This window comes from Pecten maximus, chromosome 12, assembly GCF_902652985.1.
Source record: "Pecten maximus chromosome 12, xPecMax1.1, whole genome shotgun sequence".
NCBI classification, from domain to species: domain Eukaryota; kingdom Metazoa; phylum Mollusca; class Bivalvia; order Pectinida; family Pectinidae; genus Pecten; species Pecten maximus.
This window is the reverse complement of record NC_047026.1, coordinates 16,574,123-16,588,148: the sequence shown is the minus strand read 5'-3', so window position 1 is coordinate 16,588,148 and position 14,026 is coordinate 16,574,123. Positions and strand designations below refer to the sequence as shown.

General features: G+C 32.8%; 1 protein-coding gene across 1 annotated transcript; it reads left to right on the top strand.

Moving 5' to 3' along the window:
- The first annotated feature begins 631 nt into the window (after positions 1-631).
- On the top strand, positions 632-12,797 carry LOC117339829 (homeobox protein engrailed-2b-like). Its single transcript, XM_033901535.1, has 3 exons — positions 632-1,614; positions 10,157-10,356; positions 11,349-12,797. The coding sequence occupies exons 1-3, from the start codon at positions 1,254-1,256 to the stop codon at positions 11,814-11,816; spliced, it is 1,029 nt and encodes a 342-aa protein (XP_033757426.1). The 5' UTR covers positions 632-1,253; the 3' UTR covers positions 11,817-12,797.
- The last annotated feature ends 1,229 nt before the right edge of the window (positions 12,798-14,026 follow it).

The following is a 14,026-nucleotide window of genomic DNA, read 5'->3' as shown; positions in this document are numbered from 1 at the left end:
GGGGGGGGGGCAAAACTTTAATTTGAGAAATCTGTAGCTTAAATAGTCCGTAAAACTCCCATTATGACTGAAAGGGGCGCGGTACACATGTTTTCGCTATGTTATCGTTGTCCGAGATCCACTACAATTAAATCCGAATTAGAAAGTCAATGATGACTTTATTTCATTCATTAACAGACCAGACTTATTTCCAGTAAATTAAGTATGGTCACCCGACCATGCCAAAAGTGTGTAGATATGTACAGTGTGTAGATAGCGCATGATTGACACGCGCGATTTGGGACGATAGCGGGCATTTTGTGGCTGCCCGCTGTGTAGAAGTTTGATAGCCCCCTCGGCTCGGTAGACAGGACTGTGTACTAATATTGATTGAAACAATTAGGTGTTCTGTACCTCTGATAATGACCTGCAATATTGGAGTCATTAAGAATATTATAATCCGAAACTGACACCGGAGGTTAGAGGTATTTGTTTATCACTATAGGTTTATGATCATTAATTCCTAGAGTGACAGCGTTATTCCTGGGCCGATTGGCCGAATGACGCTGCTAATCTTCAGCCGAGTGCCCCTCGCTTATAGGCTCCACCACTGGTATGCCGTTTCTCAGCACGGCGAGATTGATCCAGCCCTCCCGTACATCGCTACTAACTTTAGGGCTCATTAACAGCATAATAGATTCCTATCACCCCCTCCCAGCCCCTCTCCCTCCCTCCTAAGACGTTTCATTATGATAACGATACTTGCGGTGTTTGGTTGTTCTTGTCGTTGTACAAATCACCCTGTCTTAATTGAAGAGAATTTATTCATTAAGTGGTGAGCATTAGACAAGGCACGTCCTGCAGCCGCGGTGGTAGACAGAGAATTACTAGTGACTTGAGACAGTTGGTACCGCTATAACGGTTGATGATGCTGTGTCAAGGTGTAAGAGACAGGTAGCTTGTCGGGATGGACCCGCGGGAGGCTGTGCTCTGTTTACAGTTGTAAACCTATTACAGACAGTTTTACACAAGTGCTTCCGGAAGTATCCATGTTGATACTTTTTACTGTGTATTAGTACAGAAGTTTCTTTTTGGAAATACCTTGTGATTTTTGCTTCTCCATCAAAAATTAATTTGGACTTTATATATATATAAATGACGTTTACATTTTTTATGTTATTAAATTTGTATCTGTCATACGGAACATTCTATAACCTGTGAAGTTGTTCAAATACATTGAACAAACAAGACTTTAACAAAATTGTAAACAAGGAATGGATTGCAGTATGAATTCAAGACATCACAATTCGTTGACATCATCATGCTATTCAAGAGACAGTGCTTTTTTCACAGCGCCTCGAACCTGGCATCCTCATATTTACGAGAAGACACCCAAACAACCGACACCCCACTTCATATCTAACATCCTGGGGATCTGCTTCGATAAGGACAATGTTAAAATCGAGGAAAAGAGGTCAATTCACGCGCGTAGTGACGAACGGCGACATCGTGGCTATGGGTACGATTCCAGCGACGGAAAAGAAGGCTACACTAAACACCGGAATTCGGACTTGGACGGATACATATCCGGACCGGAGAACTTGGAAAATAGACATCACGGTACAAGCCATGAGAGTATGTAATGTTTCTTAATGTTTATTTACATTTGTTTCTTTATACTCTAATTGTTCTTATCTTTTGTTGTTTATTTTCTAATTCTTTTAAATATGAGTTTTTATGGTATCCCCCCATAACGAAAATATTTAAATTGATAAAAATATTGATAGAAATGCATTTTACTTATTGCAAATACCTACATGTGATGTCAACAAGCCTACTGTTTATGGAGTTTTCTATTAGCATTAACATCAACACTTAATACAGACTGTTTTATTTAAGTGTATATAATCATTTTTATAATTTAATTCCTTAGTGATGAATACGATAGTTAATTTATTTAGGCCCTACAATGCCCTTCATGCGAGTTGGCATTTCCAAGCTTATGAGGATAATTAAATAAATCTTTAAATGAAATGAAGGCGTTGGTTTAAGAAGCGTTACAAATCTCGAATTCATAACGAACGGATATTAATTTATCTTATGGACATGTTTAATATAAACAAATATTTTATCAGGAAAAGACTTATCTGATAAATATATTTTCAAGTGTGTGGGAAAGTGCTCCTATGGAAGTAGTGGATAAGCATTACTATTTTGAATGGTTACATACAGTTTTTTATCGGCATGCAACTATTTACGTGCACTTTACCATGTATTGGTATCACAAAGTGAAATTTGAGAATCGTCAATCTATAAAGTAATATCAGCAAAAGTATAAATAACGGAATCGAATGACTCGTATTTAAAACTTTATCTCATTCTACGAGTACAGCAGGTCCGTACCTCTAGTTGAGATATTTCTCCAAGTGTATTTCATTATATATATGTATATATCTTGTGAACATGGTTAATCGTATAGAATTTGATACTAGTAATTTCACGTCTGTGATATTGTTCAATGGTTGCTTTTTTCACAAACCAAGGTTTTTTTTAAAAATAGTGCTTACTTACAGTATCCTAAATTCGAACTTGGCTGGAAGATTGCTTGGCTCAAAGAGAACAAAACAAGAAAATGACGAACTAATTTACATGTACCTCTTTTTTCCTCAGTTGAAAAGGGCACAGAAATATGTTTCAACATTTTCTCAACATTTGGATCAAGCTTAATATAAAAGTTATCAATACATATCAGCGATTCTGACTGATTGAATAAATCTTGACTGCCCATGTACCATACAGATTCGATTCATAAGAATGTTTCAATACTTTAATTTGTGAAATATATTAACTTTATAGGTAGTACGTACGATTCGTTTAAATTGAATATGTAAATAAGTTAACCGCTTTTCGTAGACAATCTAACATGGCGATTTGAATTAAAGTTTACAAAGAATGTAATTATTATATTACCTTAATGCTTTGTCCGAAACTGATTCTATTTCTTTAATATTATTTTATATTTATTAAACATTTAAATAATTTATGCAAATTATATATTCTAGTTCACATAAATATCTGAAGGTTTAATTTCAAACAGTGGTTATCAAAGAGATCGACAATATTTCATGTAGAAATGCCTTAATTCATAATGAAATAAAATCTAGATATAGGCAATACGATGATGAAATAAACACCATACAAAATTCAGGAGACTTTGAAAGATAAATATATATATATTTTTTGTATGATGTGATACATAGTTTTTGAAATCAGTTATATTTATTGAACTATTAAGAATAAAATAAATATCTTGTGGAATTTCCTATGATAACATTGAGATAGGACATAAAATATATCTTCGAAAAAAACAACAACAAAAACAACAAAAAAACAATAACAAAAAGCAAATAAACAAACAAAAAATAAATAAATAAAATAGCAAACCGTACCAATAAGGCGTATACACGTACTGTTACATCGCCTCTATAAAGCAGTTTCTTCTTTTTTCTCTATATCAAAATTAAAAACGAAAAAAAAACTAATAACTTATAATGGCGTACAAATAATACTCCATTAAAGCAGCATGCAAGGAGTGCTGACTAAATACATATTAAGTGATATAATATACCCCACAGAATTCCAGGTCACGTCTCCATATCATTCCACCACTAAATAACATAGAACCCGGATCCTAAACGATATGGCAAATCATTCCCACATAATCAGTTGTATGCTAAGAATATTATATACTTTGTCTACATGTGTTTGTGGTAACTATGTTACACTGTGGTGTTATCAGCGCTATCACTAAGTAAACCCTGTATTTCCATATTTTATTTTTTCTTCGTCTCCTGAATATGTACCGATATGTTTTAGACATCAAAAAAAACATTGACATATCTTCATTATTTTGCGACAATGATGTGATGACAGATATATTTTGAGGTGAGTCTTGTAAGTTGTTGATAGACTCGGAATTAAAGTGATATACTGTATTTTGACTTGTGCCTCCCGATATTCCCATCCTTCGCGAAAATGATAAAGTTTCGAGTATTGTTAAATCTAATAATATCACTAAATGACGATAAAATCAAATTTTAGCGCGAAGTTCCAATTAAGAATATAACTTTTATCTGATTTGATAAAACGGATTACAAATTGGAGGGAAAAGAAACAAGAGTGTGGATGGGGTTATGTGATATATAAGATACAATGTATTATATAAGTAAATTATCAAGTAAATATTAATGACAAACAAACAAACATTATCAAACGCATTTTTGTAGGATACCAAAACAAATACCTTATCCGATCAAACTTACAGCAGCTGGTAACAAGATTTTAAATGATGACAGTGTTTTGACAAAATCGTATATCTAGATAGGCTATATACCTATTCTAGATAAATAAGATCAATATATCAAGTTTACACTTAATGATTTAAAGATATTAGTGGTAGGAAAATATACAAACCTGATAGTTCTCCTCTTTTTAATCTGGCATTTTATCTTGATGCTGATTAAAGAAAAAATGCATATTTGTTAATAGCAATTAACAAATTCATTAAAACGTGGCGTTAATGGCATCTCCGACAAATGTCAAATAGGGCTCAGCAGAATTTAATAGGAATATTTAAAAGCTAATATCATCTCATAGGGTTAAAAACTGGAAATAAAAATCAATTTATTAGAATGGATTTTTCTTTAAACAATTCATTAAAACTACCCTGTAATGAAAAACGAACGTCATATCACAATTTAAATTTACATTAATCCAATGAACGAACAGTCAATGTGTGATCCGTATTGAAAGCGATGTTATAATTCTAATTATTACTGATGAAACACGACTTAGAAGATTATGGCTAACTATTAATTAGCAAAGAGGATATTGAATTATGTTCTGTGAAGGCTGGCAATAATTGTGAATTCATGCTACCAATAACAGCCAATCAATCTGGATGACTATAGTAGAGGAGTAGCTGCGCCAGCCATGGTCATTAACACTTTGTTTTGAGTGATTAGTTCTATGTTGGGTTGACTGACAAAGCTAGCTTTTGGGAGAGAATGAATATTGTCAGACAAGGACTGGTGTCCGTTGTCACTCAGCTGGTATAGTATGGCGTCTAGGCCAAATAGTTGTGAAATTCTAACTTTCGAAATGGTTTCCATGAAACTGACAAAGCTATATTTCAGAATGTATATTGTCAGAGGACTGGTGTCTGTTGTCACAAACCTCGAATAATAGGGAGTCTGACCTTAATATAGGTATAAAATATAACTAACAAAATTATTATTATAAAAGTCTATGATATGTCGACTTTCCTGGGTATTGATTTCCACGAAATTCAATAGGCAACCTAAATTCTAATATACATTTTGTATAAAACTAAAGAGCTTTAAAAGTTATTAAGCGAAGAGGTGCATTTAATATTATCTAAAAGGTTTTAGTTATCACTAAAGTAAGAAAAAGGCCACTATCATATTCATTTCAAATACATTTATTTTTTAATTGTACGAGTTACATCCTTGCAAAATGATATGAGCATGTCTTAATTACGTATACCCTATAGCATCCTCAGGAAACTGGTACGATATTTCAAAATCGAACAATGACTTAACAAATACGTATATACGATAAAGGGATGTCGAATATCACAGAACACAATTGAAACAAATATCTAGAGAAGTGGTAAATAAGTCATTTGCATATTCATAAACTATTGTTAATTTCATATTTGTCGGTATTTTTCGCGCGTGGCTTTATATAATTATACATAATTGCAACATCTACAGAAATAAGGCAATGCTACAGACACGAGGAGAAAGTGTGAACGTAAACGTTATCATTAATACAAGTGATATTGGCGTGTTTATCGCTATAACAGTCTCATTTATATAACGAGGTGGCATTTGTATTCCGGAGTAATTATCGGTGTAAATCGTTATGACTGGCGCAGTGTCTAACTGACCTGGGACTGCGTATGCATAACGCTATGTAATGTTCTGTTTACAATTACTGCGCAGCATCTCAGACAAGTGAACTATAACATTGTATCAAATATCCCTACAATTACCGGCAATAAGCCCAGCGTGAGATGGTATGTATTAGTATAGAATGTGATATAGTGTGAGCGAGTCAGACACATGTGTTACACACACTAGTGTCTTGATGGCGGTTACGTAAATATATAATTAATTTGGTCTCGCGGTGCATTTTAGGTTGTCACCTTTGTATAGCAGCTTGTAAGGCTTATCGCTATGATGTATCATATAGCTTATGATGTATCATATAGCTATACCCAGTTACGGAAGCCAGACAACATTGTGTTGAAATTTCAATAAAAAGAGCAGTTTTGGTGTTTGTTATCAGCTCTGTTTTAATTGTTCTGATTAAAAATCCGTGAATACGGTAATTTGATTTTTGGGGATACCATTACGATTATTTTGTTATTACGACCTTTGAATATATGCATATATATATAACTCGTTAAGATATTGGGCCCGTGTTTTATTTGATGAAGATATTGTCACAAAATCTGAACATTATCTTTGTAAAATAAATATTTTTCAACTTACAATGATTATTGCTAATGCCAAAATGATATGTAAAAAATAAATAAAACAAAAACAATAAAATAATAATACAAGATGTGATAGAAAATGATAATATAATAATAATAAAATGATAATACTAGAAATGTAAAAGTTCAGGTTTTTCTTCATAAACACTATTTAATACAAATATAGTGTGAGTATAGAAGAATGCTAGGATAATATTTCTTGTGTATAAATAAATAGATACTAAAGAGTACGGTATTTAGCAATGTGGTTCCCACACAGGTAAGGCGTATTTAGGACATTATTAAGAGGGTGGGGGCGGTTTTACACTCGGCGGTCAGTTCTCACCATTTACCTATGTCATACTAATCACACTGATATCTGTCAACCTATGCAGTATAGATAAGACATTAGTTACCTATCAGCGTACTATATCTTATATATAAGAACAAATTGTCACGTCTTTTATACCACCGTATAACATACGTTTATTGGAAATAAGATGGCAATTAATAGCTGGTTGCTAGACCGAGTAAATAATCAAATGACCACTTATATACATGTAGGGGAAGCAATGTCGATCGATTGTACAAAAGACTAGCACGTGAAACAGCACATTCAAATTTGAATTTATCATAAATACATGTACAGTATATACCACATTTAGAATATAAAACTACAGCATACAAATGTTTCGATGCTAAGGACAAATTGAAATCCATAAGAAAAGGAAGTCGGTATTTATTAATCATGTACCTCTAGTGAGGTCAATGTGGTGTTAAGTCGACCTCGCCCTCGGTCAAAAATTTGATTCTCGGTCAAAATTTAGATTCTACCAGATCGGTATAACACTATTGACCCAATCAAATGTCGTTGCAATTTAATCTCTTGATAATAGGGAATTTACATTAGAGCATTGTGACGTCACAATGATTATGATGTCATAATTGCAATTTTGATTTGGTGTTTCTGAAACTAGAAACATTAGTTCACTTTCTGAAAATTTTGACCTCCATGTGACCTTGTTTTAGTTAATGAAAATTAAGGGAAATCAGACCATGTCTAATATTAAACTACATCTTGTACATGTATATCGCACCTGGTCTGCACAAATATTAAGATATATAAAAGGAGGCGCATCAACATTAATTCTTTTAACTACATTTGACGTGATATAGCTCTTAAATGTTTTAGTCCCTGGGGTTTATCATAACCTGCTTGTCACGTTATAAATCATTTGCATAGTGAAACGGTTCGTAATATTCACATTCTTATTTTAGTATCCAGTTTTGAAAGTTGTGGAAATTTATTGAATTGTGGGTCTTTTGCACCTTTCCGTCGAGATTTGACATTTATTATGGTCTATTTCGAGTGTTTTGGTCGCTTTTTATGATCACTTTAGACACTTAGCATCAGCCTTACAGCACAGCTTAATTCATTTTGACTCTGCTATATCTGACACCAACTTTGCTTTAAAAGATGCCAATATCTTGTGTGTCTTTTGTGCAATCCCGACAAAAAGCGTTTATGACCTGGTAATACTCTTCAATACTTAATGAAAGACATTTATCTGAAAAAAATTCGCATTTGATCTTTATGCTGATGTAGATCATTTTCAGTGTGAATTACCAGTAAACAGTTGTTTCTAGTTTGTATAATGGAAAAAAAAGTCATCAACATCAAGATTATCTAAAAAAAAATCGAATGTGCGTAAAACTTGATAGACCATGCCACAGACTAAGTAGAATATTCAGGGATTATAGTTCATAACAATGAACCTGTAAAAAAATGGCACATGCTTATACTGCAGTTAAACTAAAATGATAACTAAAAGTAAGGTGATAAATTTCCTCCATTTTTGTGGCGTTCATTAATTGAAGACATGCTTACTAAACAGGAGAGTATAAGGCATTAGAGAGGAGAAAATTATTACTAGAAATTTGCATAAAAAGTGGAATATTCCATTGGAATAATGATTTCTCGAATTTAAACCGATGGAAAATATTTTATACAAATAATGCCAAGTAAGACAGACATATAAAAGGGAACGACATTTCTAAATATGAATTCAGTTTTATATTCGTGATTCGATATTTATTATATTTCACCAAATGAATGTTTAAAGGTGACACTATTTTGTGTCTTTTGTACAATGTTTGGATGACTAGTTCGTAAGCCCTGCTGGTTGTGTTTAAGGCCCCGGGGAAATTCCATTACCCTGAATGCCACATTTACATTCTTACAAAAATAGGCATTGGTTAAGTAAACTTGCACCTATTCTATGCAATTTTAAAATGGTAAAACATCTGAATATTACGAAATTGTTTCAGTTATTAACTTAATGCACTTCCCACTGTTTCCAATATTTTAACATTTGTTTAAACGAATGTTATATTTTCGACTTCTCTTCTAAATCCCCAAGCATTTAGTGACAAGTCCCCGAAGGGCGAAACAGCTATAAAATGATATTTTATGTTAAGTATTCGGGTTCAGCTTATGAAATAATCCGTAATTAAGTCGTTTGAATGTGCTATTAACTTGATGTCTTATAGAATCCTTAAGTAAAATATACATGATATACCGAATAATGTTTAAAGGCTCCTTTACATCATTTATATATATATATATATATATATATATATATAGAATATTGAAGTTTACGATTTAGTTTAAAACTGTAATTGCTATTTAACGGTATTACTTATTGAAGTTCTCAGTATTTCTCAATATAGTAAAACAATTGCGGAGGAAATTAGACTAATCATACACGTACCACCAAAGACGGTCTCTAAGAGACAGACAGTATATCGAAACGTTGTTATTTATATGATCACATTCATTTGATTTTGACTTCCGGTTTAATAAAAGATTGATATTATGAATGTCTATTTGTTGATATTAAATAAATAGGAAAATTAAAAAAAATAGCAAGACGTTAACATGAAATCAAATTTCGAGCTGAAAAACTCAGGAGATGTAGAAATAATCGAAGATATTGCATAAAATATATAATTTATGAGCACATAAAACTGTATATATGTCCTTTCCTAAAAATCAATATCAACAACTAAAATATATTTATGGTGTTGACATATATTTTAATGAGACAAATTTAACGCTCGGAAAAAATGCTACCTTTGCTATGTTTAGTAGCTTTCCTAAATTTCCTAGATTTTCAGAAATCGAAAAATGTTCCACTCTCCTGTATTTCGTCTGAGAATAGTCAAATTTAAATGTGATTTCCAAATTATCGAAGTGATACCAGCTTGAAACATGCTTGAAAATAACCAGAACTTATCACCCCATATACATACAAACACATAACATGAAATAATTATTTACTAATTCATTATTGATCTCTTTGTGATTTTTGAAAATTAAAGCAAATTTCTAATTTGTATGTTAACTTAAATTGAATTGGTGTTCGTATCATAAGTTGTACATTTCGTTTAAAAACAAAAACAATAAAACTATCGTATAACATCTTTGTTATACAAAAATTATTTAATCCATCCAGTTCGAATTGTTTTTTTTTTTAAGTTTGTGTCTATTCTGCATGATATTGATGAACGTGTCTATATCAATCAATCAACTTATGTCAATTTCCTTTTATCAAGGTGACTGCGACACAAAACAGAAACGGAAAAGTGAAGACGAGGATTCAAACCCTGACAATCAAGCAAAGAAGAAAAAAGCACGAACCACGTTCACCGGCAGACAAATATTTGAATTAGAGAAGCAATTTGAACAAAAAAAGTACCTTTCATCAGCTGAACGTGCAGAAATGGCGGCGCTATTAAACGTCACAGAAACACAGGTAAGAATAAGTCATTGTTTTACATATTAACACAAATAAATAATTTGTGGTACAAAAACAGTTTCGGATATTGTTTAACACGAGATAAACATGTCAAGTAATTAGTTGTATAGATAAAGAAAGGCTGTGTCTATCTCGCCCTCTCTTTTGGAAAGCTTAAGATGTCAGAATTAGTTCGCTATCATAAAATATTTTTTGTCTCAAAACTAAATCTTTTTAAATAAGTTTGAACATTTACTTAATCATAATTGATAAACACACTATAATTAAAATATGATATATATATGAATATTAATTTGAATACGAAATATGTATATGAAATATCAATGAATTTAACCATATTGAAAAGAATAACAATATGACAATGACACAAAGATATAAGACTATTCTTTTTCATATATACTTTATATAATTATTGGAATTATCAATATTGATTGAACAATCACACAGCGAGACAAAATGATAGTGGTTTTCATTTTCTCCGATAGAGTGTTTTCCACTTCCGATCAAGTCCGGTTCAGGATTTGTCTTGAACAATATGAGCAGATGACTCATCAAAGAATTTAGTTGAAATTATTTTAAAACTGGTGAATACTGACTTGATCTGATTAAGATATTTCTTTGAAGGAACCCATAATAATTATATATGAAGATAAAGATAAGACAATATTGATGAGCGTCGTATTGAGTCAGTTTTCTGGGGTATCGGATTTATGCCTTTTCGTTGTACTTGTGGACATACCGCTTTAACAAAATGGTGGTATATCTGTTTTGAATAGCTATATGTTCTCAGCTTCTGTTTGAGGTGTCACTTAGAAATCCTAATATGTTTACCACGCGAGGGTGATTACTCTTATACTAACACTGTTTACAATAAGCACTTGTACCCTTGAATCTGTTCCGTGATGTATCTTGGGTCGTTGATTAACAGCGTGTAATGTATAGAGGCAATCTTTTCTTCGTTTACAAGTTTGTGCATCTTTTATTTCTAGGTGAAGATTTGGTTTCAAAACAGACGAACGAAATGGAAGAAACAGGAAAACATTTCCAACGCTGAAGCAGCGGAACATAAAGTGCACGTGGACAAAACTCACGACATGGCACGTGCGTCTGTCAACACTAAAGCGGGGAAATCGGAATCCCTTTCTGTACCCGTCGTCCAGATATCCTTAAAACAAACAGTTTTTACACAACAAATAAACATGGAAGGTGATATCGTAAAACAGTCAAATGATTCTCCCATTCCAAACAACAATTCTCATGATTCCACTCCCAGACATGACCCTTTATCAGAGTGTGAAAACTCAAAAGACTCTAATGTTCATCTGGAACATGAAACTTCGGAACCTTGTGTTGATGTTGACGTCACCGAAACTCGTGTACCAGAAAGTAATGACGTTTTAGACGATGAAACATCGAAAGATATCCCAGCAACAATTTGTTCACAACCGTACCAATGACAGCATGTCTTTGTGCCATACACATAAATTATTATCGTTATCTTATGTTAATTTATATTCCGCGTAAGGCGTATTACATGGAACATTTAAATAAATAAAACAATTGTGGAATATAAGGTCTGTAGCATATATTACATATGTAACATAATGCATTGCACATAATAATTACTTGTGCTGTGTAAACACGATTGTCGCCTCTTTCTTGGCGGTGCTTTAGAATCCAATTCGGAAAAAAATATCATCACCAACATAAAATGCTAGGGTTTAATGATATATGAATCATAGAACTTCTATCATTAATAAACTAAGCAATAACGGAGAAAAAGTTCCAGTTTGTCATAATTTAATTGCCCACTCTGTCGAAATCTTTCTATTCAGTATCATTAACTAGCTTAATGAGTTTATCCTAAAAAATATTTCTTACTACTCTACCCCAATCTGGAAAAGCCGTAGACTTGTACAATACGTTAATACTACAACATTTATAAATGAACAGATATGGCATCTTGCCATTGGCCTCTGCAAAAACCCTGGTTACAATTTCCAATAGCGTCCCGAGAGTATTTCGGAGCCTTTAACATTTTCCTGAAAAGACTATTTATCTGAAAATGAAATGTGCTAACGTCGACCGATATGTACGTCTATAATAGCCTGTGCTGGTCACTTAATTGACCACACACGGCTGTGGCACCGGACCAATCGCTAGAAGGGAAACAGATGACGAACTAGACATTTTGTAAACAAGTCATCAAAGTATAATGACGTTTCGTTATGGGTCCCGTCTTCTGTTTTTGCTAAGTAGGGTGTGTAACGGAAGGGTAGCTCTTTACTCAGGCCAACAGGAGCGTTTTACATTGTAACACTGTAAAATGATGTGTATTCCGTGTTTGTTGATGTTTATTATGTATATGTGGTGGCTGTGTATTATTTCTAAACACACTGATAACATAAACATTACAAATAATAAAAGTAATCAATGATGAAATCGTTTTGTTCTTTTAAATTTGCTATAACATGTCGATATAATTTCGTGTTGTCTCGTGTGGTATTGAACATTTATTGACATCATAACCAAAAAAAGGTCATAGTTAATTTCGTTATGACAGATTAAAATGTTCATTTGTTCAGTTGTGTGTCCCCTCATAATGCACTTTTTATTGAACCCACACACATTATGTTCTGCTGTTTCATTTAAGGTATCGTATCAAACAACTTGTTTGTTTATTTGATAAACAGACAATTTCGCTATCATAAAATGTTTCTTAAGAGCCATTGCATCATTGAAGCGAATACCTTGTTGAAGCTGCCTATTCGATACATAGATAATTTCGCAATTGACATCCTTCCGAGCTTAGAATATTAACCTCTAACGAATCCGATAATAACCAGAGCGAGAGGGGTACGCCACCATGTTCAAAAGGCCAGCTTGACCTGTATATTGGTTATTGAGCGTGACACCATGATTCCAGACCTTGATAAAATATTTCTTTCATTTTCATATGGGAACAGGAGTTTCTATGTAATCCACACTCCATAGAATGAACAATACTTCTGAAAACAAACAGTATGAATAACGCAACACAATATAATCATTTAAATCATTGATAAAAACACGGATTGCTTGTTATTTAACGACGGCACTTACAAATTCTGATCGTTGTACGTCATTGGAACAACCGATCTCGTGCCGTTGTTGTCTATATAGATAGTGTAATAAATAAAGAGGGTAAACAAGCAAAAATATAGTTAAACAAAAATATGGAGGAATTTCATTTATTCTCTTTATTGTCTCCTTATCAGAAGAATTAACTTAACATACCTAACTCTGATTTATTATCAAAAAAAGTATGCAATGTCGCCAAAATACACAATTACGTCAAAGGTGGTTTATTTTGGTGGAATTTCCATTTGGTCTAACAAGAGTCTCATTTTGGCAGTAAGTAATGTATAAAGTAACACTACATTATTGTTGTTGTTGTTGTTGTTGGACACTTCTATGGTATTTTCTTTCTTTCCTTAACCAACATTTTGTCAATCAGCAGAAACATGTGCCTAGACAATACAGTGTATAAATCTTTGAGCTTGGTGATGTGATCAACTCTGCTGGTGGAATTTTAGTCACCTATGTCTGCCGTTATCCTATACGCCGCGTCTGAATATTCATATATAGTGACACTCGTTAAGAATAAACATGCACAATTTGTTTTTGT

Bases quoted from the DNA above. Each gene is read 5' to 3' on its own strand.
- LOC117339829 (XM_033901535.1), top strand. From the start codon at position 1,254: ATGGATTGCAGTATGAATTCAAGACATCACAATTCGTTGACATCATCA. The intron at 1,615-10,156 runs GTATGTAATGTT...CCTTTTATCAAG, and splicing joins TCACGGTACAAGCCATGAGA to GTGACTGCGACACAAAACAG. The intron at 10,357-11,348 runs GTAAGAATAAGT...TTTTATTTCTAG, and splicing joins TAAACGTCACAGAAACACAG to GTGAAGATTTGGTTTCAAAA.